The following is a 26866-nucleotide window of genomic DNA, read 5'->3' as shown; positions in this document are numbered from 1 at the left end:
CGATCGTGCCCCTGTGCTCCAGCCTGGGTGACACAGTGAGACTGTCTCAAGAAAAAAAAAAAGAAAAGGAAAAAAAAAAGACAGCAGAGACTAGGGTATGTGTACAGGATAACAATGACGCCATCACGCCTGGCTAATTTTTGTACTTTTAGTAGAGATGAGGTTTCACCATCTTGGTCAGGCTGGTCCCAAACTCCTGACCTCAGGTGATCTGCCCACCTCAGCCTCCCAAAGTGCTGGGATTACAGGCGTGAGCCACCACACGTGGCCTTTTTTGTATTTAGTAGAGACGGGGTTTCACCATGTTGCCCAGGCTGGTGTCGAACTCCTGGCCTGAAGCAGTCCGCCCCCTCAGCCTCCCAAGGTGCTGGGATTACAGGTGTGAGCCACCGTACCTGGCCTTTGCTGTCTTCAAAACACTCGTACACTCCTTCCCTCACTTTGTTTCTATTCTGGCTACCAGCCTAATTTCTTGCATAGCCAGAGACTTTCAAAGTATGATCTGACAATATGGACTAAAAGAAGCCAGATACGAAAAATGTATGACTCCATTTATATTAAGGAATGGCCAAAACCTACAAGGACAAATTAGATATGGTTACTTCATGGGTGGGAATGTGGTATTTTTGACTGAACTCCAGAGGGAGCCTTTTGGAGTATGGATATATTTTCTATTTTGATCTAGGAGGTGGTTATACAGGTTTATACATTTGCAAAAAGTCATCAATCTATATAGCCTTGAAATGTGAGCACTTTAAATGGTGGATGTTATACACCTATCTAAACAAAAAGGGCTCAAGCACTATCCTTCACCACCTATCACTTGCAGATCTTTCCTACCACACAGATCTTTCCTTTTCATCACCCTCTTCTTGTGAAATAACCTCTCCCTCTTTGTGACTCTGCTTCTGGCTCCTACTAAGTTTCTTTCATGGCTCTTCATCCTTTGTCAGCTCCTATCATGCAGCTGTTTGTGTAATGCTAGAACTTCATGGTTATTTGGCTCTGCTGGTTGTAGGATACCTACCCAACATAGCAGGGCAGAAACCCACAGGCACCCCTTTGTAAAGCTGTGGCATTTACTTATATGGGGCAGTGATATGTCCTGGGATTAGATTGACTCAGAAACGTCATCCTAGCTGTGTATGGTGCCCACGTGGGGCTCTATGTGATGGTCAAAGGACATAAAGTTTGTGAAAGCCTAAGAAGTAGATTCTCACTGAAGACCTAAGACCCACACAGAGTGAGAGTGCATGAGTAATATTGCATTATCTGATGTAGATGGTATTTGTTCCAGAAGTTAATAGTGAGGGGTCAGAAACTGAATGAAGTGTGCCTGAAAGCTGCTTCACGTATATCTGCATGCCTAACTCAGACGTCCTCCCGGTCTTTGCTCAAATCTCACCTTCTCAAGCTCCTTTTTTTTTTTTTTTTTTTTTCCTTTTCCTAAGAGGCAGGATCTCATTGTTGCTCAGGCTGGAGTGCAGTGGCAGGATCATGGCTCACTGCAGTTTTCACCTCCTGGGCTCACATGATCCTCCCGCCTTAGCCTCCCTAGTAGCTGGGGCTGCAGGCATATGTCACTGTGCCCAGCTAATTTTCTAAATTTTTTATTTGTTGAGACAGAGTCTCACTGTATTGTCCAGGTTAGTATTGAACTCCCGGCCTCAAGCAATCCTCCAGCCTTGGTCTCCCTAAGTGCTGGGATTACAGGAATGACACCCAGCCTCAGTAAAGCTCTCATATATAGGATACCCACTCCTTCCCCAGCACTCCAGATCTCACATTCCCTGTTTTACTCTTTTTGTGTAGCACTTATCGCCTTGCAACAGAACAATATAATTTACTGATTTATTATGTTGACTGTTTAAAGTTTGTTTACCCTGTCAGACTGTAAGTTCTACAAGGCTAAGGGGTATTCATTTTGTCCACTGGGTGTATTTCACATGCCTAAAACAGTGCCTTGCACATAGTAAATAACTTGGTAAATAAATTACTTGTTGAATTAAGTAAATGACTGGTTCAACCATGTGGTTTAAAATCAAAACAAGTAGGCTTATGCCTGTAATCCCAGCACTTTGGGAGGCAGAGGTGGGTGGATCAGTTGAGCCCAGGAGTTTGAGATCAGCCTGGGCAATATGGCAAAACTCTGTCTCTGCAAAATATACAAAAATTAGCTGACCATGGTGATGTGCACATGTAGTCTCAGCTACTTGGGAGGCTGAGGCAGGCATATCACTTGAGCCTGGGAGGTTGAGGCTGCAGTGAGCCATGATCACACTACTGCACTCCAACCTGGGCAACAGAGCAAGGCCCTGTTTCCAGAAAAATAAATAATTAAAAATACAAAATAAAACAAGCAAACGAAAAGCCTAAGGTTCATAAGGGTAACATCAAAGTACCTCTCTCACCAAGACAGAACCTTCCAGATCCATGCTGTCCTGTTGAGAGTTATATTTAATGGTTCAAGATTATCCCTGGACCCCATACTTCAGGTGTAGCCAGGAATCACCTTAAAATTGTCTGCAGCAGCCTTGACTACTGGTCCCTGTCATAGATTTCAATAGCAGACCAACATGAGCAATGAGAACAGTGATGCTTTATGCACTTGGCAACCTGGGCACATTCATTGAGATCAATGTGAGTGGTTCATGCTAAGAAGTGGGAGATGTGTCAGTTGTAGTTAGGTTGATATCCCAGTGATCAGAATCTTCTTCATTTTGTTCTGAATTTGTTTTTTGTTTTGTTTTGTTTTTTGTTTTTTTGAGGTGGAGTCTCGCTGTGTCACCAGGCTGGAGTACAGTGGCGCGACCTCAGCTCACTGCAACCTCCGACTCTCTGGTTCAAGCGATTCTCCTGCCTCAGCCTCCCCAGTAGCTGGGATTATAGGCACGCGCCACCACATCTGGCTAATTTTTGTATTTTTAGTAGAGACGGGTTTCACCATGTTGGCCAGGATGGCCTCAATCTCCTGACCTTGTGATCTGCCTGCCTCAGCCTCCCAAAGTGCTGGGATTATAGGTGTGAGCCACCGTGCCCGGCCTACTCTGAATTTGTTTACTATTGATTCATTTGTAGAGTTAAAAAAATAAATACAAATCAGAGCTTAAGCAGTGAAAAAGCAAACTATTTCTTTATTCCCCTTCAATACTAGGTATGGCTCTGACCTGACCTCCTTTTTCTTTCAGGGTGAAAAGGCTGATAGCTTTTACATCATAGAGTCTGGTGAAGTGAGCATCTTGATTAGAAGCAAGGTGAGTTTATCAGTTTATAGGTGATGGTGTACACACAAAAAGTAACGGTTTGCTTTAAATAATGTGAAGTGTGTTGAATGCAGCAAACCGTCATTGTTATGTGAGATGTATGACTGGCAGAGACCCATGTTTAAGCCCATTTAGTATAGATTTAGTATATTTAGATTAGATTAAATATAGATTTAGTATATTCTTATTTTTACTGCCTTTGCATCTGCCATGTAATTAATGATTTAGGGAATATCGGCCTACAAATCAATAAGAAAAAGATAAAAACCCTAATAGAAAATGGGGGCTGGGGCCGGGCACGGTGGCTCACGCCTGTATCCCAGCACTTTGGGAGGCTGAGGCGGCGGATCATGAGGTCAGGAGATTGACACCATCCTGGCTAACACAGTGAAACCCCATCTCTACTAAAAATACAAAAAAATTAGTGGCCGGGCGCGGTGGCTCAAGCCTGTAATCCCAGCACTTTGGGAGGCCGAGACGGGTGGATCACGAGGTCAGGAGATAGAGACCATCCTGGCTAACACAGTGAAACCCCGTCTCTACTAAAAAAAATACAAAAACTTAGCCGGGCGAGGTGGCAGGCGCCTGTAGTCCCAGCTACTCGGGAGGCTGAGGCAGGAGAATGGCGTGAACCCGGGAGGCGGAGCTTGCAGTGAGCTGAGATCCGGCCACTGCACTCCAGCCTGGGTGACAGAGCGAGACTCCGTATCAAAAAAAAAAAAAAATTAGCCAGCATAGTGGCAGGCGCCTGTAGTCCCAGCTACTCAGGAGGCTGAGGCAGGAGAATGGCATGAATCCGGGAGGCAGAGCTTGCAGTGAGCCAAGATTGCCCCACTGCACTGCAGCCTGGGTGACAAAGCAAGACTCCGTCAAAAAAGAGAAAAAAGAAAATGGGGCTGGGCGCAGTGTCTCACACCTGTAATCCTAGCACTTTTGAGGCCTAGGCAAGAGGATCTCTTGAGCCAAGAGATTGAGGCTGCAGTGAACCGTGATTGTGCCACTGCACTCCAGCCTGGGTGACAGAGCAAAACCCTGTCTTTGAAAAAAAAAAAAGAAAAAGGAAAGAAAATAGGGAAATTATATAATAAAAAGAGATTGGAAGGGATGAATATGAAGAAAGCTTCCTTTTTAGAGCACTACTAGAAGAGGTCTCTAGGATAACTGTGGTCCTTTAATGGATGATGTGACCTAGAAAACTGAGGAGCTATGAGTAGAAGGAATGACTGTTACCTGTAAATCTATCATCACCAGATTTTTCAGTTTTTTTTTTTTTTTGAGAATATAGAGTTTGTTAAAACAGTTATATATAACACTAAGTCGAACTAATATGAAAACTTTTGCAAAATATATTGAGTAACAATAAGTAGCTGGGCACAGTTGCACACGCCTGTAATCCCAGCACTTTGGGAGGCTGAGGCAGGTGGATCACGAGGTCAGGAGATCAAGACCATCCTATCTAACACAGTGAAACCCCATCTCTACTAAAAATACAAAAAATTAGCCGGGCGTGGTGGCGAGCGCCTGTAGTCCCAGCTACTTGGGGAGCTGAGGCAGGAGAATGGCATGAACCCAGGAGGCGGAGCTTGCAGTGAGCCGAGATCGCGCCACTGCACTCCAGCCTGGGCGACAGAGTGAGACCTCTTAAAAAGAAAAAAAAAAAACAATAGTTTGAAATGTCTGTGTCATTTTATTTACAGTTTTTGGATTAGTGATGTTTGTAGATTTCTCAGATATTCATTGACACCTGCTATGATCACAGCATAGTGTTAGGTGCATAAGATCAGCAGCAGCATGGCACTGGGATATTGCAGGGTGGGAGGTTTGTCAGAAGTGTAGAGTCCTGGGCTTTTCCCCAGATCTACTGATTCAGAATGTGCATTGCGAGAAAACCTGCATAATACTGGAGCTGGTGCGTATGTGATGGTGTGATAAGTCCCTCCTGTTCTAGAGAAGGGACTAAGTGGGCACAAATATGGCTGCAACTCCAGAGAATGCTACTGAAATTGGAAAGAGAAAGTTGGCTCAAATGGAATAGACCAACTTCAGAGCAACAGGGCGGAAGTGTAGAAGGAAGAAGGGTCAAACCATGTAAGCCAGCGTAGCAGTTTTGTTTGCTTTAAAAATTAACCAAAAAGGAAATTATCTTTCTGCCTACAACATAAAGTTGTTCTTAGAGATTGAGACTAATTCTTACTAAAAAATTCTAAACAATTTTTTACTTAAATTATCACTTTGGTTAGCAATTGGATTTGTTAAAAAAAAAAACTCTAGATATTAATACACTGTAGTGTATTATCTTAAATTTAGTTACTTAACTCTTACTTTAAAAAATGGGAGGAGGGAGGCCAGGTGCAGTGGCTCACGCCTGTAATCCCAGCACTTTGGGAGGCCGAGGTGGGTGGATCACGAGGTCAGGAGCTCAAGACCATCCTGGCGAACATGGTGAAACCCTGTCTCTATTAAAAATACAAAAAAAATTAGCCGGGCGTGGTAGCGGGTGCCTGTAGTCTCAGCTACTCGGGAGGCTGAGGCAGGAGAATGGCATGAACCCGGGAGGCGGAGCTTGCAGCGAGCAGAGATCATGCCACTGCACTCTAGCCTGGGCAACAGAGTAAGACTCCGTCTCAAAAAAAAAAGGGAGGAGAGACCACTAACTTAAGATACAGATAGTACTTAAAAAGAAATTTGTTGGCCAGAAGCAGTGAATCACTCCTATAATCCGAGCACTTTGGGAGGCCAAGACAGGAGGATTGCTTGAGGCCAGCAGTTCAAGGCTGCATGAGCTGTGATCATTCCTCTGAACTCCAGCCTTGGTGACAGAGTGAGACCCTGTCTCTTAAAAAAAAAAAAAAAGAAGAAGGTGGAGAGCTTGGGGAATTTTGTCACTATAAAATGTTGTTCAAGGCGTAGTCTCAACTCAGAGAAATAGCCCAAGTTTGTGGCTCATTAAGAGAAGCATTGTCCTTATTTAGACAAGATTGGGCATGTTCAGAGTGGTATGGCTGTAGATTACCTTAAAAATGTTAGGACTCAGATGGAGCCCTAGGTGAAAAGCAAACTCCTCTGATCAAACCAGACCACTGAAATTAATCTGTGGAGTTTACATGGTACAGTTAGTGAATTTTCTGCAAAGTGAGTGCCTCAATAATTGTGTGGAGTGTGCTGAGAACAGTGCATGTGTGTGCAACTGGACATGCCCAGCTGTGATCCTGGAGTCAGCCTAGGTCATGTTCTTTGCCTGCTGTAGACTAAATCAAACAAGGATGGTGGGAACCAGGAGGTCGAGATTGCCCGCTGCCATAAGGGGCAGTACTTTGGAGAGCTTGCCCTGGTCACCAACAAACCCAGAGCTGCCTCAGCTTATGCAGTTGGAGATGTCAAATGCTTAGGTAAGAAAAGTTCTTTATGCATTAATACTCTTTCTAACGTGTAATATTTTTTTCCCATCAGCAAGCCTTGACATATTCTGCCATCTTTTACTACTGTCTAGGCCTAGGCAGTTTATATGACCACCAGAGATGGATGAATGGATACTTTCAGCAAACATTTCTGAGCGTTGATGACAGCCTGTGAGCAAGACAGGCATGCAGGCCCTTTAGCCATATGAAAAGAAGTGATGTCCAGGGCTGTGGGAGAATGGGAAGAACAGGTGCTGCTGGACTCTGTAAAGTCTCTAACTTGGATGACACAGTCTTTCTGAATTCATGTAGAAACATCCCTTTTTGCAAGTAGCCAGTGTCCCAAGGTGTAATCTCCTATAACATGAATGGGTATGTTTAGGAAAAGGTTTGCATGAGGGAAATGGCTTGAATTCATTCTCTCCCTCACCTCTTTTTAACAATGCAGTTATGGATGTACAAGCATTCGAGAGGCTTCTGGGGCCCTGCATGGACATCATGAAGAGGAACATCTCACACTATGAGGAACAGCTGGTGAAGATGTTTGGCTCCAGCATGGATCTGGGCAACCTCGGGCAGTAGGTGTGCCATACCCCAGAGCCTTCTTAGTGTGACACCAAAACCTTCCGGTCAGCCACAGAACACATACAGAAAACAAACATGACAGAACTGTTCCTGCTGTTGCCACCACTGCTGCCACTGCTGTGGTTATGGGCATTTAGAAAACTTGAAAGTCAGCACTAAAGGATGGGCAGAGGTTCAACCCACACCTCCACTTTGCTTCTGAAAGCCCATTATTAGACCACTTGTAAAGATTACTCCAACCCAGTTTTTACATCTTTGGTTCAAAACAGCATGTCTCTCCAACAATTTAAGTGCCTGATACAAAGTCCAAAGTATAAACATGCTCCTTTCCTCTCTTGCTGCTACTCTTACTTATGGAAGTTACCACAGGGTCTGCAAAAACCTGTTGTGTAACTGTAGACACTCTCTAATCGTTCTCAAAGGAGGAAATGTAGCCTTCAGTCTCCTTATTTGTCCCTTGAGAAAGTCCACATTTGTTCACAGTCACAGCCTGCGGTTTTACAGTGGGAAATGGTGGTGGATGGTGTGGACATATGTAGCCCAGTGGCATTGTACTTTCTGCTGACAGCTGCACACATTACAGCTGTCTCCAAACCCACAGTGATGCTTAGGGAAAGACCCTGCTCAGGACCCAGCAGGTCAGCACCCCAGAGCAGACTGATAGGTCAGTGGGACCCATGTTAAAGCAGAAAATTTGAGCTTAGCACATTTTACTGTTAGTAGAGGGCCAGGAAAGGTTTTCTGGGTTGGGGATTTTGTGGGTTTTTTGTATCTTTTTTTTTAACCTCTGTGCAGTCTGCATGAATGAATTGTTACCCATTTATAAGGAGTCAGGGTCTGGAGGGTTGCTATCACTTTGTCCAAACCAAATACCTTCCTGGGCAACTCCTGCCATTTGTTTGCAGTTGCCCCTACTGGCCAATGGCAGTATGCTGGAAAGAGGTTGTACTATAAAGAGAGCTCTTTCCTTCCACTCCAGAGTTGTTGTGTAGCTTTGCCATTGAACCCATCAATTTTTAAACTCTTTAAAGAAGCAGCAGCTATTTTTTTGAAATTAAAGAAAATTCTCAGGCCAGGCTCAATGGCTCATGCCTATAATCATAGTGCTTTGGGAGGCTGAGCTGGGAGGATCGCTCAAGACCAGCCTAGGCAACAAAGTGAGACCCTGTCTCTAGGAAAAAAAAAATTTTTTTTTTTTTTTTTTTTTTTTTTTTTTTGGTTGAGATGGAGTTTCGCTCTTGTTGCCCAGGCCGGAGTGCAATGGTGCAGTCTTGGCTTATCGCAACCTCAGCCTCCCAGGTTCAAGCAATTCTCCTGCCTCAGCCTCCTGAATAACTGGAATTACAGGCATGCGCCACCATGCTGGGCTAATTTTGTATTTTTAATAGAGATGGGGTTTCTCCATGTTGGTCAGGTTGGTCTCGAACTCCCAACATCAGGTCATCTGCCCACCTCAGCCTCTCAAAGTGTTGGGATTATAGGCGTGAGCCACTGCGCCTGGCAAAAAAAAAAAAAAAAAAAAAATTTTTTTAATTTGTCAGGTGTGGTGGTTTGTGCATGTAGTCCCAGCTACTTAGGAGGCTGAAGTGGGAGGATCACTTGAACCCAGGAGGTCGAGGCTATAGTGAGCTGTGATCATGCCACTGCACTCCAGTCTGGGCAACACAGTAAGACCCTGTCTCTTAAAAAGAAAAGAAAAAGTTACTCTTTAGGTAATTTCACTTGAACATATTCATATATATGGAAGTTTGTCAGCTAACTCAGGCATTTATCCTAAGGATCAAATCTGTTTTCAAAAATTGGCATTGGCCGGGCACGGTGACCCACTCCTGTAATCCCAGCACTTTGGGAGGCCAAGGCGGGCGGATCACAAGGTCAGGAGTTCAAGACCAGCCTGGCCAACACAGTGAAACCCCGTCTCTACTAAAAATACAAAAAATTAGCCGGGCGTTGTGGTGGGTGCCCGTAATCCCAGCTACTTGAGAGGCTGAGGCAGGAGAATTGCTTGAACGCAGGAAGCGGAGGTTGCAGTGAGCCGAGATCGCACCATTGCACTCCACCCCGGGCGACAGTGCAAGACTCCATCTCACAAAAAAAAAAAAAAAAAAAAAAAAATTGGTATCATTTACAATTTCATAGAATTACTGGGAAGGCCTTTCTTTGTTTTTTTTTTTTTTTTTGAGACGGAATCTCGCTGTCTCCCAGGCTGGAGTGCAGTGGCCGGATCTCAGCTCACTGCAAGCTCCGCCTCCCGGGTCCACGCCATTCTCCTGCCTCAGCCTCCCGAGTAGCTGGGACTACAGGCGCCCGCCATCTCGCCCGGCTATTTTTTTGTATTTTTTAGTAGAGACGGGGTTTCACCGAGTTAGCCAGGATGGTCTCGATTTTCTGACCTCGTGATCCACCCGTCTCGGCCTCCCAAAGTGCTGGGATTACAGGCTTGAGCCACCGCGCCCGGCCGGGAAGGCCTTTCTAGATGAGATGTTGGGGTATTTGGGATTCTAATTGTTAACCCCAGAAGAAGGTAATTTAGCTTGTATTTATTTAAAACCCATTTAGCCTTTTAATTATATCATGTAGAAGTCCAGTGATCATCCTAATAAGGTATATTTCAGAATAAATTTTTTTTCCTTCAGAATAACTTAGAATCAGATGCTCCTAGGGCTCCTAGGAGCAGTGTGAAATTTCAGTAAAGATAAATTTGAATGTTGTAACCAAGTTTATATTAAATCAAGAGGCCATTTCCAATATGATTTTTTGTTTCTTTTTAACTTAAGTCCCTAAGAGATTACATGCTAGGGCTTGAGTCATATCTGTCATAGATAATGATGGCCCACACATTCACTTTGGACTGTCCACATAAGCTAGGCTTTCCGCTTTTGCCACGGACAATGTAACCAAGATATTTCCAGAGTAAATAACCCACCACAACCTTGGTAATTCCTCTTTTCTTCTTTTTTTATTTTTATTTTTATTTTTTTTTTGAGACGGAGTCTTGCTGTGTCGCCCAGGCTGGAGTGCAGTGGCCGGATCTCAGCTCACTACAAGCTCCGCCTCCCGGGTTTATGCCATTCTCCTGCCTCAGCCTCCCGAGTAGCTGGGACTACAGGCGCCCGCCACCTTGCCCGGCTAGTTTTTTGTAGTTTTAGTAGAGACGGGGTTTCACTGTGTTCACCAGGATGGTCTCAATCTCCTGACCTCGTGATCCGCCCGTCTCGGCCTCCCAAAGTGCTGGGATTACAGGCTTGAGCCACTGCGCCCGGCCTCCTCTTTTCTTCTTAAGCTCCATGAAGCAAAAGCAGAAGGACTCTTTTCAGACTGCCCTCTGTAGCCTACGTTGCAGCCTTCAGAATTGTGAAGGGTTGTAATTAATACTCCAAAACAGGCAGCTAGCACTGGGAAAGCCCATGTGGTGACCCCACATTTTTCTGAGGTTCTTCTTTTCCATGGTGTTACTTTATTATCAAGTAAATTGAGAAAGCAGGTCTTGCCCTTAACAGACAAGAATCACACCAGTTTCTTGCAAAGGTAATGGATACATTGGGATTCAGGAGTGACATAGAGGTCCAGCCCCAGAACTTGTGAGGATTTTGTTTGAATACTGAGCAGATGCCTCCTCCCTGTCATCCATCACACTAGATAGGGCTGGCGGTGAATTCTATGCCAGAGTTTCTCCTGCAGTCTGCTAGGGATGGGCCTTCTCATCCCGCTCTCACACACATCCCAGTCTAGTCTTTCCCGTCAGAGTCCTCCTTGACACCCCTGACTTAATGATGGTTGCTGTTTTGGAGTAGAATTGATCAGGTTTAAGTCATCCTGCTCAGGTTGGGCATGGTGGCTCATGCCTGCAATCCTAGCACTTTGGGAAGCCAAAGTAGGAAGACTGCTTGAGCCCAGGAGTTCCAAACCATCCTGGGCAACAGAAGGAGACCCTGCCTGTACCAAGAGAAAAAAAAAAAAGTTAAAAAAAACAGTTAGCTGGACCTGGTGGTGCACACTCAGAAGGCTGAGGTGAAAGGATTTCTTTAACCCGGGAGATTGAAGCTACAGTGAGCCATGATCGTGCCGCTGCACTCCAGCCTGGGGGACAAAGTGGGACCCTATCTCAAAAAAAAAAAAAGTCATCCTTCTGTAACTACTGATTGACATGTGGATCATCAGTTCAGACCCTCACTGCATACAGGATCCCTAGGGGGTTCTATTTAATAGCTTGAGAAAGGGAGACTAAAAGGACGTCTGTGAGTGAAATAGGGTATAGCTGTTACCACAGTGCCAGGACCTGAGAGCGTTCCAATTCTTTTTGCAGCATGGGGAATCAAAGGTGGCAGACCAATTTCAACTCAGGGCTGAGGTATCCACATTGTCCACATCAGGCAAGCCCTGCACTGATGGTTGAGCCTCATGGAGACGAGCATATGTTGGGAAGAGATCCCTTTGTTACTGTTTTGTGTTGTTCTCTTCAATGAGTTAGAGCTCATGCCCCTTTTATGGCTTTGCTGTTGATTTTGGATGGTAGAGAATATTCCTGAGAGCCTTCCTTTTGACCCCTAGCTTATCCCACCCACTCTCTTCTCTTGGTTGAATTCTCTGAAGGAAAAGTTCATGTGCTATTGTCCTGTTAGTCAATAGTCTTCACATATAATTGTGTTACGTATATTGCTATAGACTCTCAGAAATCGGGGTAGAGCTTTTCCTTTGAGCAGTTTAATGAGTGAATTCAGCAGCAAAGTGGCAAGAAATGGTTCTCCAGCCAGGAGAGGTTATGTTTATCCTCCGATTGCCCATTTTCTCTGCACACAATAATATCGTATTCAGTGAGAGGTGCTGTTGGCACCCAGCAGCGCCCTGGGCACACAGCATTTCATGTCATGTCACAGTGTACAGGCTACCCTCTCTCATTTAGAAAGAAGAGCATTTTGCACAGAGAAAAAGTAAAAAGATCCATGAATGTCATTTTTTATCTTTTATTTTCAGTTGGCTGATGTTGGAATTTTTGTTCTTGTCATGAACTTGTAAACCAATCTTGCCAAGATACAAGTTGTTTTGGTTTTTCACTACGATGACCTCTTGTTCCTCCTGTCTTGACTGCTGATGTTTCCTCAATGATTCTATTGTCTATTTTATGGGAAGCAGCCTTCCTATAGGTTTCCTTTTACACACTGCAGGGCTATCTTTATACTTTAAAAAAAAAAAGGACAAGAACTGTCACTAACCTCATGGGGGGTTTTCGTAAAACCATTTAGCCCACCTTGAGCAAAGGGTAGATTCTGTGTTGTTTTTTTAAGCTCATTGTAATAAAATAAATCTAATTCAGCATTATTGTGCTACCTCAAAGGTAAAAAAATGTTTTAAGGTCTTCTTTTGGTCCTGAGTTCTGCATACAGTGTTTGAAATGTCTTTCAATTGGAATTATATTTTAAATCATTGGAGTGAATTTTATTTTAATCTGTTTTAAACTTGTATTTTAATCTCAGAAGAATAAGTGATTGAAACGTGATCAATTCTTGCTCTGTGGTGTTAAACATATAATGAACAGTCATTAAGAATTAAGTCACTGTTTGCCATAAACAAGGTTGATGTTCTTTTTGTTGTTGTTAAGGAAACCCTAGGGCTTGGCTTTACTCTTGATTAATAAAGGCTGACAAATCATGTCTGACTTTCTGGTGCAGTCTTACGTTATGTGTTTGCCATTTTGTTTCAGGGCTCCAGGCCATCATAGCACTCCTTTGGCAGATTCACTCTTCTGGCAGATCTGGGATTGGGGTATGAGCCCTTGAAATAGGGACCCCTTGTACTAGTCAGGGTTCTCCAGAGAAGCAGTGAGTAGGGGATGTGTATGTGTGTGTGTATAAAGATTTTTTTTTTTTTCCAGTGACAGGATCTCACTATGTTGTCCAGGCTGGTTTCGAACTCCTGGGCTCAAGCAGTCCTCCTGTCTCAGCTTCCCAAAGTGCTGGAATTACAGGTGTGAGCCACTGCACCCAGCCTAAAGATTTATTATAAGGAATTGGCTCACACAGTTATGGAGGTGGGCACGTCCCAAGATGTGCAAGGTGAATTGGCTAGCGAGAGCCAATGGTTTGGTTCCAGTTCCCCTCTGAAGGCCTGAGATTCAGCAGAGCCAATGTTGTTGCTCTTGTCCAAAACCCAGCAGGCTCAAGACCCAGGAAGAACCAGTGCTTCAGTTAAGAGTCCAAAGGCAGGAAAAAAGACAATGTCCCAGTTCAAAAGTGGGCAGGAAAGAGAATTCTTTCTTACTTGGGGAAGAGTTGGCCTTTTTGTTCTATTCACGCCTTCGACTGATTGGATGAGGCCCACACACATTAGGGAAGGTCATCTGCTTTACTTCTATACCAAATTAAATGTTAGTCTTATCCAGGCTGGGCACGATGGTTCAGGCCTGTAATCTCAGCACTTTGGGAGGTGGAGGCAGGCAGATCACCTGAGGTCAGGAGTTTGAGACCAGCCTGGCCAACATGGTGAAACCCAGTCTCTACTAAAAGCACAAATATTAGCCGGGCATGGTGGCACATGCCTATAATCCCAGCTACTTGGGAGGCTGAAGTAGGAGAGTCACTTGAACCCATGAGGTGGAGGTTGCAGTGAGCTGAGATTGCATCATTGTACTCACTCCAGCATGGGCGACAAGAGTGAAACTCGGTCTCAAAAAAAAAAAAAAAAAAAAACCTTATCCAAAAACACCCTCACAGAAACATCTGGAATAATGTTAGATCAAATATCCAGGCACACTATGGCCCAGTCAAGTTAACACATAAAATTAGTGATCACAGCATGGTATTTCAGTTGTTGTGGATGATGTGCAAGGGTATCCTGTGTATCCCTTGCCAGGAAGACAAACTCACCAATGAAACCCAGGAGAGCTGGGTATGGTGGCTCACATCTGTAATCCAAGTGCTTTGGGAGGCTAAGGCAGGAGGATCATTGAAGTTTGAAACCAGCCTGGGCAACATAGTAAGACCTTGTCTCTACAAAAAATAAAAAATAGCCAGGTACAGTGTCTGAAAAAAAAAAAAGAAAAAGGCCAGGCATGGTTGCTCATGCCTGTAATCCCAGTACTTTGGGAGGCTGAGGCAGGTGGATCGTTTGAGGTCAGGAGTTTAAGACAAGCCTGGCCAACATGGTGAAACCCCGTCTCTACTAAAACTACAAATATTATCCAGGTGTGGTGGCAGACGCCTGTAATCCCAACTACTCGGGAGGCTGAGGCAGGAGAACTGCTTGAACCCAGGAGGTAGAGGTTGCAGTGAACCAAGATTGTGCCACTGCACTGCAGCCTGGGAAACAGAGTGAGATTCCATCTAAAAAAAAGTAGAGGCCGGGTGCAGTGGCTCAAGCCTATAATCCCAGCACTTTGGGAGGCCGAGACGGGCGGATCATGAGGTCAGGAGATCGAGACCATCCTGGCTAACACGGTGAAACCCTGTCTCTACTTAAAAAAAAAATACAAAAAACTAGCCGGGCAAGGTGGCGGGCACCTGTAGTCCCAGCTACTCGGGAGGCTGAGGCAGGAGAATGGCGTAAACCCCGGAGGTGGAACTTGCAGTGAGCTGAGATCCAGCCACTGCGCTCCAGCCTGGGCGACAGAGCGAGACTCCATCTCAAAAAAAAAAAAAAAAAAAAAGTAGAAAACATCTGTCACTCAGTATTATTTACATAATTTCCTTCTCTGTAACATGGCTATAACCAGAACTAGCAAGGATGCTGTGACAGCCCACTGTACCTACAGTTTCTTTTCAGGTGACCAAAGGAAGCTCATGCTATTGTAAAGCCTTGTCCCAGTTTGATCTTGCCCACATTTGGACAGAGACACCTGCCTGTATCAAAGGGCCAAGTCGTGGGAACATATGAAATCTAGGACCCAAGAAACTGGTAGATGGAAATCTTGGGACCCACTAGGGCCCAATAAACTGGTAGCTGAACCCTCTAAAAACCAAAATGTCTGTTTCAAAGCTTTAAAAATTAAATGTCAGCCAGGTGTGGTGGCTCACACCTGTAATCTCAGCCGTTTGGGAGGCTGAAGTGGGAGGATCGCTTGAGCCCAGGAGTTTGAGACCAGCCTGGGTACCATAGTGAAACCACATCTGTCTTTTTTTTTTTTAAGTCTCGCCCTGTAGCGCAGGCTGGATTGCAGTGGCGTGATATCGGCTCACTGCAAGCTCCGCCTCCTGGGATCATGCCATTCTTCTTGCCTCAGCCTCCCGAGTAGCTGGAACTACAGGCGCCCACCATGCCTGTCTAATTTTTTTTTTTTTGTTTCGTATTTTTAGTAGAGACAGGGTTTCACCGCATTAGCCAGGATGGTCTCGATTGTGAAACCGCATCTCTAAAAAAATGTTTTTAATTAAAAAAAAATGTGGACGGGCATAGTGGCTCAACGCCTGTAATCCCAGCTCTTAAGGAGGCAGAGGCGGGAGGATAGCTTGAGTCCAGGAGTTCGACCTGCCTGGGCAACATAACGAGAACCCGTTCTTCACCAAAAGGAAAAAAAAAATTGTAGTTTGGTTTTCGTGGTAATACTGCTATGACATAAGACGTTCTAGGACAATGTCAAGATCATATCATCCACAGTCTCAGCCTTGAAGAGGGAACATTACATGAGGACTATGTTAGTGTGTCCTAACAGGAAGCTAGAAATTTGTCCCATCAAAGTTACCTGAATATATTACCTGAGTATATAGTGATAGGGAATCACTTAATTTTATAACAACAATTAAAATGGTATTGTAAAGTGGGAGAAAATTGGGGTCACTTAACAAAGCATCATATTAAGTATAAATTTTGCTTCCTTTACCCATTCTCTCTAGAGACAAATCATGGCGAGTGATACATACTGTTACCTGATTGTTTTCTGATATGTAAATAAAATGCGGAGTGTTGGCCAGGTGCTGTGGCTCACGCCTGTAGTCCCAGCACCTTGGGGGCCAAGGCAGATGGATCATGAGGTAAGAGATCAAGACCATCCTGGCCAACATAGTACTAAATATACAAAAATTAGGCAGGGCACGGTGGCTCACACCTGTAATCCCAACATATTGGAAAGCCGAGGTGGGCAGATCACGAGGCCAGGAGTTCAAGACCAGCCTGACCAACATGGTGAAAACCTGTCTCTACTGAAAATATACAAATTAGCCAGGCGTGGTGGTGTGCACCTGTAATCCCAGCTACTCAGGAGGCTGAGACAGGAGAATCATTTGAAACTGGGAGGTGGAGGTTGCAGTGAGCCAAGATCGCACTACTGCACTCCAGCCTGGGCAACAGAGTGAGACTCCCATCTCAAAGGAAAAAAAAAATAAAGATACAAAAATTAACTGGGCGTGGTGGCATGCACCTGTAGTCCCAGCTACTTGGGAGGTTGAGGCAGAAGAATCGCTTGAACCCGGGAGGCGGAGTTTTCAGTGAGCTGAGATCCTGCCACGGCACTCCAGCTTGGCGACAGAGCAAGACTCTGTCTCAAAAAAAAAAATGCCGAGTGTTGACCAGGAACCTAACTAATCAGTTGGGAATTCAGACAGGTATTACCAAGTTCTAACTTGGAATGTCAGAAGTTAGGTCTTCCTAAGCTCATTTGTTCATTGAATAAATCCTGATGACCAGCTGTGGATGTTTCTAACTCTGTGTTTAAACCCCAAGAATTAGCAACAATAATGGTACTGAGATCCATCAGGTGATTCCTGGAGCTTTCATCCAGTGCCCATGGAGTTTATCCTTCATGTTTCTTTTTTTTTCTTTTTCTTTTTTTTTTTTTTGAGAAGGAGTTTCACTCTGTCGCCCAGGCCGGAGTGCAGTGGCGCAATCTCGGCTCACTGCAACCTCTCTGCCTCCTGAGTTCAAGTGATTGTCCTGCTTCAGCCTCCCAAGAAGCTGGGATTACAGGCACCCACCACCATGCCCAGCTTATTTTGTATTTTTAGTAAAGACCAGGTTTCACCATGTAGGCCAGGCTGGTCTGGAACTCCTGACCTCAAATGATTCGCCTGCCTCAGCCTCCCAAAGTGCTAGGATTACAGGCAAGCCAACACGCCCAGCCAGAAATTGTGATCTTTATGCTAGTTATTCTAAATATCATGAGGAAGTTTGGCCAGCAATGCATTTCTGGCCTCAATTGCTTTCTGTGAGGTCAGGTGCTAGGAATCAAATGTTTCTGAAGGTGTCTCTTTTTTTTTTGCGATAATCTCGCTCTTATTGCCCAGGCTGGAGTGCAATGGTGCAATCTTGGCTCACTGCAACCTCCGCCTCCCAGGTTCAAGCGATTCTTCTGCCTCAGCCTCCTAGTATAGCTGGAATTACAGGCATGCGCCACCACGCCCAGCTAATTTTATATTTTTGGTAAAGACAGGGTTTCTCCATGTTGGTCAGGCTAGTCTCAAACTCCCAACCTGAGGTGATCCTTCTGCTTCAGCCTCCCAAAATGGTGGGATTACAGGCGTGAGCCACCGCGCCCGCTAGTTTTTTGTATTTTTAGTAGAGACGGGGTTTCACCATATTAGCCAGGATGGTCTCGATCTCCTGACCTCGTGATCCGCCCGTCTCGGCCTCCCAAAGTGCTGGGATTACAGGCTTGAGCCACCGCGCCCGGCCTGACTTTTTTTTTTTTTTAAGACAGTCTCACTCTATTGCCTAGGCTGGAGTGTGCAATGGCGTGATCTTGGCTCACTGCAACCTCCTCCACCTCCCGGGTTCAAGCAATTCTCCTGCCTCCACCTCCCAAGTAGCTGGGATTACAGGCATGCGCCACCACCCCTGGCTAATTTTTGTATTTTTAGTAGAGATGGAGTTTCACCATGTTGGCCAGAATGGTCTCGAATCCCTGACGTCAAGTGATCCACCCACCTTGGCCTCCCAAAGTGCTGGGATTATAGGTGTGAGCCACTGTGCCCAGCCATGTATGATATTTCTAACCCTCCCTCTCACTTCTTCCCAACCAGAATCCTTGCTCTTGTGGGCATTTCTTTCTGTTCTGTAAAACCATTTATCTGGTATGTCTTTCAGTACGCAAAGTTAGGCATGCCCAGCCCATTTGTACACCACAGGTCAGGAGGCTAGCCAGGCTAGAGTGTGAGACCAGAGGATTGGCAGTACCCATGCCACTAGGAAAACCAGCAGGACTCTTCACCAATCAGTCTGCTGATAGGCAGACGAATGCACATTTGACATGCAGTTCTTGGGGAAGGCCATTGAAACAGAAGATACCAGCCAAGAATACAAGAATACTGTAGCATTCTTGGCCGTGGGCCTACCCCTTCCTCCCTCTGCAGAACTGCACTGAGCCAGGGGACAAAGGTCACTGTGTACTGTGCTGTAAGCCAGGATCCAGCAATCCCCATTCTGGCTAGGTCCTCCAACCCCCAGAAGGAGGGGAGGTGTGTACAATTGTTTTTTGTCTAGTAAACAGATAAAAAGGAGCTAAAGTCTAGACCCACCAGATAAGCAAACCAGCACTTTAGAGTATAACATCCAGTGATGGTCAAACTGTTCACTTTCCTTCTGAAACTGCTGGCGTGGGCATGAGTGGACAGCTGCAGTACACACTCCCTTGTCTGCTATGAGCTGAGTCTTGGCCTGTGGCCAGGTAGGGAGAATACCTTTGAAACAGGTAAGCCTCAGACGCGGGACATGCTGGATGCATGCGTGAATGGTGGTGCTGCATTTTGCTGCTTTGGCCAGCAGGGGCCGGGCTGTCCTGGAGCTCCCAGCCTCCTACCCCAGAACTGCGCAGCCGGCCCCAAGCCCAGGGTGACAAATGAGGCTGCGCGCTGGCTCAGGGCCCCCGGTGACCTTCCAAGTCTCGGCCTAGACCCCGCACGAGGGGTTGTTCTCCAGGAAGCTCCAGCCTTGGTGGCGCTGGGTTCCTGAGCTCTTTTCCAAGCACAGCATAGCTGGGTGGAAGAGCATGTGACCCTCAGACCCTGTGCTTGGAGCGCTGCACCTCCCTCGGCACTCAAGATGGACCTGGCTGACAGCTCCTGTCTCAGTCTGGCCAGACAAAAACAGGTTGGGACCCTCATCCTGGGCCTCCGCTTGCAGCTGTGTACGAAGATGGCAGGCTTATGGGAGGATGTCTACTCCCACTGACCCTGGCATTTCCTGAGTCCCTTGCCTACCTGGGCTGGGCCAAGACCCAACTACAGTCAAGTAGCTGGGGTCCACTCGCTGCTGTGGTCTCTGCCTTTGTGCTCACCTCAAGGTTTGTATCTGGCTTACAGCAAAAGCAGCCCCCACCCCCAACACAGAGCTGGCCTCACAACCAAAAACCAGGAAGGCCCTCACTTGGCACTGGGGAACTAGTTCAAGGGCCAGGTGCACGCAAGGGCATATTAAGAGTGTGGGGGTGGGGCCCACTGAGACTGGGTGGGCTTCTAGCACAATGGGAATACCTCAGCTGGCCCCTCCAGCTTTGCCCTGCCTGGATGTGCTGGGGACAGGGTGTGTGTGTCCAGGATGTGCTAGGAACCGTCCCAACCCTGGCCTTGTGGGATCCTTTTCTTGGTAATTTTTGTGTCCTTTGTTCTGGAATCTGGGAATTGTTTGCCGCCAACTCCTCCCTACATGGCCCACGTCCCAGGACTGTGGGTGCAACTGAGGGTCGTCAGAGACCTTAGTTCCACCCCTGCCCGAGTGGGAACATTGTGTTCCCAGCTCCGAGCTGAGCTGCCTATCCAGTTCTTCAGCGCTGGAGGCCCTGGGCTGACTCCAGGCAGGAGGGAGTGGGGATGAGCAAGAACAGCCAGCGGGTTTAAGGAATGGGCAGGAAAAGGAACCTGGAGTGCAGAAGCACCCCTCTACCTCCTCATCAGACTCTTGCCCCCTCCACTTTGGAGGTCCTCTTTGGGGATCAGAGGCCCATCTCTGCCAGGGGCCTGAAGACCTAGATCCTGGAGGTGAAGTCTCTTCTCAGCATCTCACCTGTACCCTTCATCTCCAAAACCATTGCAGTGCTTGCCACCTTGCCCTAGAGCCCTGTCCTCCGACCTCTCGCACCTCTGCCTCCCTCAGCAATGACTTGCCATGGGTCAGAAACTCCAGGCTCCCTCTTTGCTCCCCACCATCCTCCTCTAGCTCCTGCCCCATTTTGAAACTTGCCTGTGGTTGCTATCACCCTTCCTCACCTCTCATTCTTGCCACAGCCCATGGCGCAGTCCCCAGTGACTTCCGCTGACAAAACCAGTGCACATACTAGCTCTCTGGAATCCCCACAAAATTCACCGGGATTGACTTCTCCCTCCTGCTTCAAGGACCACATTCTCAGGAATCATTCAGCCCTCCTGGTTTTCCTTCCGTCTCTTATGATCATCCTCATCTCTGTTGCCAGCTTTAACTACACATAGTTAAATGTTGGAGTGACCCAAGACTGCCCTCTGGGCTCTTCTCCCTCCCTCCCTCCTTGGGGAATTTTGTCAGAACAGTGTGGCTTTGAGTGTTATCACCATGCTGCTCCCTCTGAATTTATACTTCCAGCTGGGACACTTCACGCTGAACTAATTGTCCCACTGTCTGCTTGACATCTCCACTAGGCTATGAAACAGCTGTCCCAAATATTGTCTTTTTTTTTTTTTTTTTTTTTCTTTCTTGAAGTGGAATCTCGCTCTGTTGCTCAGACTGGAGTGCAGTGGCACGAGCTTAGCTCACTGCAACCTCCACCTCCCGAGTTCAATGGATTCTCCCGCCTCAGCCTTCTGAGTAGCTGGGATTACAGGTGCATGCCACCACATCCTGTTAATTTTGTATTTTTAGTAGAGACAAGATTTCACCACGTTGGCCAGTCTGGTCTCAAACTCCTGACCTCATGTGATCCGCCCGCCTTGGCCTCCCAAAATGCTGGGATTGCAGGCATGAGCCACCACACCTGGCCCATCCTCTTATTTTTCATCAGTACTGCCTCTCCAGTTGTACCACCCTTCTGTCCTGAAGAAGTCTCCAACTGCCAGCACCTCCAGTCTGTCCACTCTCAGATCCCAACTCTTCTTTAAAATCCCTCCACTGCTTTCCTCTCCTTGGACTTAAAACTTGGCCCTAGTCGCAGTCTTAATTACCCTCTAGGATCCACAGCCAGTGTCTTATTTTTGAAAAGCAACTTTTGCCACATCAGCCCTTGGCTGAGTCCTCATGTAACTTCCTACCAGCCTTGCACAGGCGTAAGTGGTCCAGGCCAAGGCCTCTTACTGTCCCTTCACTGCAACCACTGGGAACCTTAAGCAAATTTTGCTTTGCTTTTGGTTTTATTTGTTTGTTTTTTGAGATGGAGTCTTGCTTTGTCACAAAGGCAATGGTACAGTCTCAGCTCATTGCAACCTCCATCTCCCAGATTTAAGCGATTCTCCTGCCTCAGCCTCTCGAGTAGCTGGGACTACAGGTGTGTGCCACCACACCCAGCTAATTTTTTGTATTTTGTATTTTTAGTAGAGACGGGGTTTCACCATTTTGGCCAGGCTGTTCTTGAACTCCTGACCTAGTGAACCACCTGCCTCAGCCTCCCAAAGTGCTGGGACTACAGGCGTGAGCCACTGTGCCTGGCAGGTTTTGTTTTTTTAATTTAATTTTTAAAGTGTAGGATATAACAAATACATAAAAGTATATAAAACAAAGATGTTCTGCTCCATTATTTTTCACAGACCAAACACTCAGAAACCCAACACACACGAAAAACATTCCCAGTGCCCTGCAGCTCCCCATTGTGACCCACCGGTCACCCCTCCCTGCCCCATCCTGAGTTTTAAGATAAGGAGATCATCACTTCCTTGATTTTCTTAATCTTTTTGTCACCTAAGGATACCTCTCTAAAGAATTTCTTCCTGGCCGGGCGCGGTGGCTCAAGCCTGTAATCCCAGCACTTTGGGAGGCCAAGACGGGCGGATCACGAGGTCAGGAGATCGACACCATCCTGGCTAACACGGTGAAACCCCGTCTCTACTAAAAAAATACAAAAAACTAGCCGGGCGAGGTGGCGGGCGCCAGTAATCCCAGCTACTTGGGAGGCTGAGGCAGGAGAATGGCCTAAACCCGGGAGGCGGAGCTTTCAGTGAGCTGAGATCCGGCCACTGCACTCCAGCCTGGGCGACAGAGCGAGACTCCGTCTCAAAAAAAAAAAAAGAATTTCTTCCTTCATCCAGCTAAATATATACCTGTAATTAATTGCATAAGAGAGAACCCATCATAACGGCTGTTGTTTAAATCTTTTATCTTTTACTTTTTTCCCTTCCCTCCCTTCTATCACCATTTTCTGCAACCCATGTTTACAAACTGTATGTTCCCTATTTTTCCACTGGCTTATATAATTATAAAAGCATACACATGGCCAGGTGTGGTGGCTCACACCTGTAATCCCAGCACTTCGGGAAGCTGAGGCAGGCGGATCACCTGAGTTCAGGAGTTCAAGACCAGCCTGCCAAACATGGCAAAACCCCATCTGTACTAAAAATACAAAAAATTATCTGGGTGTGGTGGCAGGTGCCTGTAATCGCAGCTATTCGGGAGGCTGAAGCAGGAGAATCGCTTGAACCCAGGAGGAGGAGGTTGCAGTGAGCCGAGATTGCACCACTGCACTCCAGCCTGGGCGACAAGAGCAAAACTCCATCTAAAAATAAATAATTTTTTTAAAATACAAAAAATTAGCTGGATGTGGTGGTGCATGCCTGTAGTTGCAGTTACTCGGGAGGCTGAGGCACCAGAATTGCTTGAAACCGGGAGGCGGAGGTTGCAGTGACCGAAGAGAGATCGCACCATTGCACTCCAGCCAGGGAGACATCATGAGACTCTGTTTCAAAACAAAAAAAGCATACACACATTCACACAAAGTGGTTTGTCTTTGTTGTACACATTTAGGTCACTTTGTACATAGTTTTCTGCATCTCACTTTTCTTACTCATTCCAACTTTGTGGCAGGCCCTCCAAATCAAGTGGCATTATCCCAGTTCCTTCTTTTTGATGATAATATAAAACCTGTCCACATAGCCAGGCACGGTGGCTCAAGCCTGTAATCCAAACACTTTAGGAGGCCGAGGTGGGCGGATCACCTGAGGTCAGGAGTTCGAGACCAGCCTTAACATTGAGAAACACCGTCTCTACTAAAAATACAAAATTAGCTGGGCATGGTGGTACATGCCTGTAATCCCAGCTACTCGGGAGGCTGAGGCAGGAGAATTGCTTGAACCTGGGAGGCAGAGGTTGCGGTGAGCCGAAATCGCGCCATTGCACTCCAGCCTAGGCAACAAGAGCACAAAACTCCATCTCAAAAACAAACAAAAAAATCCTGTCCACAAATATTTTTATACTCTTCCCACAAAAAGTGGAGTCTAAGTTCCCTCTCCTTTAATATGGGCCAGCTTCAGTGACTGCTTCTATTGAATAGAATGGGGCAGAAATGATACCGTGTGATATCTGAGTCTAGGTTAGAAAAGTTGATAGAACTAAAACAGGAGCCAGACACAGTGACTCATGCCTGTAATCCCAGTACTTTGGGAGGCTGAGGTGGGAGGATCACTTGAGCCCGGGAGTTCAAGACCAACCTGGGCAACATATAGACCAGGTCTCTATTTTTAAAAAAAAGAACTTAGGTAGGAGGTGGGACTTGACTCCAGAGGTGGGGCTCGGACACTGCACTAGATTGAGGACTAGCTAAAACAGGGTCTGGGGAGGAAGAGGCTTTCACTCAGACATGCCCACCAACGTGCCGTCAATTTACCATTGCCATGGCAACACCCAGGAGTTACTGCTTCTTTCGGTGGCAATGATCCAATGACCCAAAAGTTACTACCTCTTCCCTAGAGATTTCTGCTTAGCCCCTTAATCTGCATGCAATTAAAAGTGGATATAAATAGGACTGCAAAACTGCCTGGAGCTGCAACTCTCTGCCCAAGGGATAGCCCTACTCTGCAGGAGCAGTCATGGAGCCATAACACCACCTCTTCAACAAAGCTGTTTTCTTCTACCTCTGGCTTGCCCTTGAATTCTTTCCTGGGCAAAGCCAAGAACCCTCATGAGCTAAGCTCCACTTTGGGGCTCGCCTGCCCTGTATCAGAAGTTCCACTTTACTTGTTCTCACTTATCATAATCATCTTTGGAATCTGTCCACCATGTTGTGAGTAAGTCCAGGAGAGGCCACATGCAGGTTTTCAGCCCTGGCTAAATTCTCAGATTACAGCCAGCCTCAAATGGCAGACTTCAAGTAAGGAGCCTTCAGATGATTCCAACCCCAGCCTGCAAGCTTCCCCAGCTAATGCATCAGAGAAAAGTTGTCTCCATAGAATCTTGCTCAAATGGCAGATTTGTGAGCAAAATAAGTTGTTATAAGTCACTAAATTTGAGGTAATTTGTTACACAATGTAGTAACCATAACAATATAGAGATCCCAAAATGTCTCCAACCATGCCCTTGTGGATGGGCCATCACTTTGCAGGCTTTTCCCTCCACTACATTTGATATAGCAATAAATATCCCTGACTATATTGCTCATATCTCAATCCCTTTTTTTCTGAGACAGAGTCTTGCTGTGTTGCCCAGGCTGGAGTGCAGTGGCGTGATCTCAGCTCACTGCAAGCTCCACCTCCCGGGTTCACACCATTATCCTGCCTCAGCCTCCCAAGTAGCTGGGACTACAGGCACCTGCCACCACACCCAGCTAATTTTTTGTATTTTTAGTAGAGACGGGATTTCACTGTGTTAGCCAGGATGGTCTCAATCTCCTGACCTTGTGATCCACCCGCCTCAGCCTCCAAAAGTGCTGGGTTTACAAGCGTGAGCCACCGCGCCCGGCCATCTTAGTGCTTTTATTTCTATAAGTGAGAGTCCCAAGATTGGAATTATAGGACCCTGAAGTATATGCATTTTTATTTTACTGGAGTTTGCCAAATTGCTTTCCAAAAAGGCTGTAGCCAATCTTACCTCTATCAACAGTGTTTGGAAGCATCCTTTTTCTCACATTCCTGAAAGCAAGAGTTGGTGCAGCTTTTTATTTTTTATTTTATTTTATTTTATTTTTTCGAGACAGAGTCTTGCTCTGTCACCCAGGCTGGAGGGCAGTGGTGCGATCTCGGCTCATTATAACCTCCACCTCCCAGGTTCAAGCAATTCTCCTGCCTCAGCCTCCCAAGTAGCTGGGACTACAGGCATACACCACCACACTCGGCTAATTTTCGTAGTTTTAGTAGAGACGGGGTTTCACCATGTTGGCCAGGCTTGTCATGAACTCCTGACCTCAGGCAATCCACCCGCCTCAGCCTCCCAAAGTGCTGGGTTTACAGGCGTAAGCCACTGCGCTCAGCCTGGTGCAGCTGTTTTTGATTTTTGCTAGTCTGTTGGTAATAAAATGACTTATATATTATGTCATATATATATGTGTGTACATATATGTATATATGTACATATGTACATATGTATGTACATATATAGAGAGAGAGAGAGAAAGAGAGAGAGAAAGACAGTCTTGCTCTGTCACCCAGGCTGGAGTGGAGTGGTGTGATCTTGGCTCACTGCAACCTCTGCCTCCTGGGTTCAAGCAATTCTTGTGCCTCAGTCCAGTAGCCGAGATTTCAGGCATGTGCCACCACACCACCTGTTTTGTTTTTTTTTTTTCTTTTGAGGTGGAGTCATGCACTGTCACCCAGGCTGGAGTGCAGTGGTGCGATCTCCACTCAGTGCAACCTCCATCTCCTGGATTCAAGCAATTCTCCTGCTGCGGCCTCCCAAGTAGCTGGTATTACAGGCGCCTGCCACCACGCCTGGCTAATTTTTTGTATTTTTAGTAGAGACAGTGTTTCACTATGTTGACCAGGCTGGTCTTGAACTCCTGACCTTATGATCCACCCAAAGTACTGGCATAAGCCACTGTGCCTGGCCAATTTTTGTATTTTTTACACTGTTTCCCCGCCCCCCTTTATGTGAAGAATGGGGTCTCGCTATATTGCCCAGGCAAGTCTTGAACTCCTGGGCTCAAGCTATCCCCCTGCCTCTGCCTCCCTAAGAGCTGGGATTACAGGTGTGAGCCACCATGCCCGGCTGTAATTTTTAGTAAAGCCAGGGTTTTGCCATGTTGGCCAGGCTGCAGTCAAACTCCAGGCCTAGTGATCCACCCGCCTTGGCCTCCCAAAATGCTGAGATTATAGGCATTAGCCACCATGCCTGGCAACTGTTATTCTTTTGTTTTTTGAGATAGAGTCTTGCTCTGTCACCCAGGCTAGAGTGCAGTGGTGTGATCTTGGCTCATTGCAACCTCCTCTCCCAAGTTTAAGCAATTCTCCTGCCTCAGCCTCCTGAGTAGCTGGGATTAAAGGAGTGTGCTACCACACCTGGCTAATTTTTGTATTTTTAGTAGAGACAGGGTTTCACCACATTGGCCAGGCTGGTCTCAAACCCCTGACCTCAAGTGATCTGCCCACCTCAGCCTCTTAAAGTGCTGGGATTACAGACGTGAGCCACTGTGCCTGGCCTATTACTCTTTTTTTTTTTTTTTGAGATGGAGTCTTGCTCTGTTGCCCAGACTGGAATGCAGTGGCCCAATCTGGGCTCACTGTAGCTGAGACTTACAGGTGTCTACCACCACACCTGGCTAATTTTTTTTTCTTTTTTCTTTTTTCTTTTTTTTTTTTTTTTTTTTTTGTAGTTTTA

At 46.3% G+C, this 26866-nt stretch overlaps 1 protein-coding gene across 4 annotated transcripts in view; it reads left to right on the top strand.

Moving 5' to 3' along the window:
• PRKAR2A (protein kinase cAMP-dependent type II regulatory subunit alpha) overlaps positions 1-8310 on the top strand; it is a 94772-nt gene extending 86462 nt beyond the window's left edge. For all 4 annotated transcript variants that reach the window (XM_074032169.1, XM_045386279.3, XM_045386281.3 and 1 more), the window contains 3 exons: positions 3189-3254; positions 6511-6652; positions 7110-8310. In XM_074032169.1, coding sequence (XP_073888270.1) covers positions 3189-3254; positions 6511-6652; positions 7110-7243 — 342 coding nt within the window. In that variant the 3' untranslated portion in view covers positions 7244-8310. The remainder of the gene's footprint in view (positions 1-3188; positions 3255-6510; positions 6653-7109) is intronic.
• The last annotated feature ends 18556 nt before the right edge of the window (positions 8311-26866 follow it).

The sequence above is a fragment of the Macaca fascicularis genome, chromosome 2 (assembly GCF_037993035.2).
Source record: "Macaca fascicularis isolate 582-1 chromosome 2, T2T-MFA8v1.1".
NCBI lineage: Eukaryota > Metazoa > Chordata > Mammalia > Primates > Cercopithecidae > Macaca > Macaca fascicularis.
The sequence above is the reverse complement of the archived record's forward strand: the minus strand, read 5'-3'. Positions and strand labels throughout refer to the sequence as shown.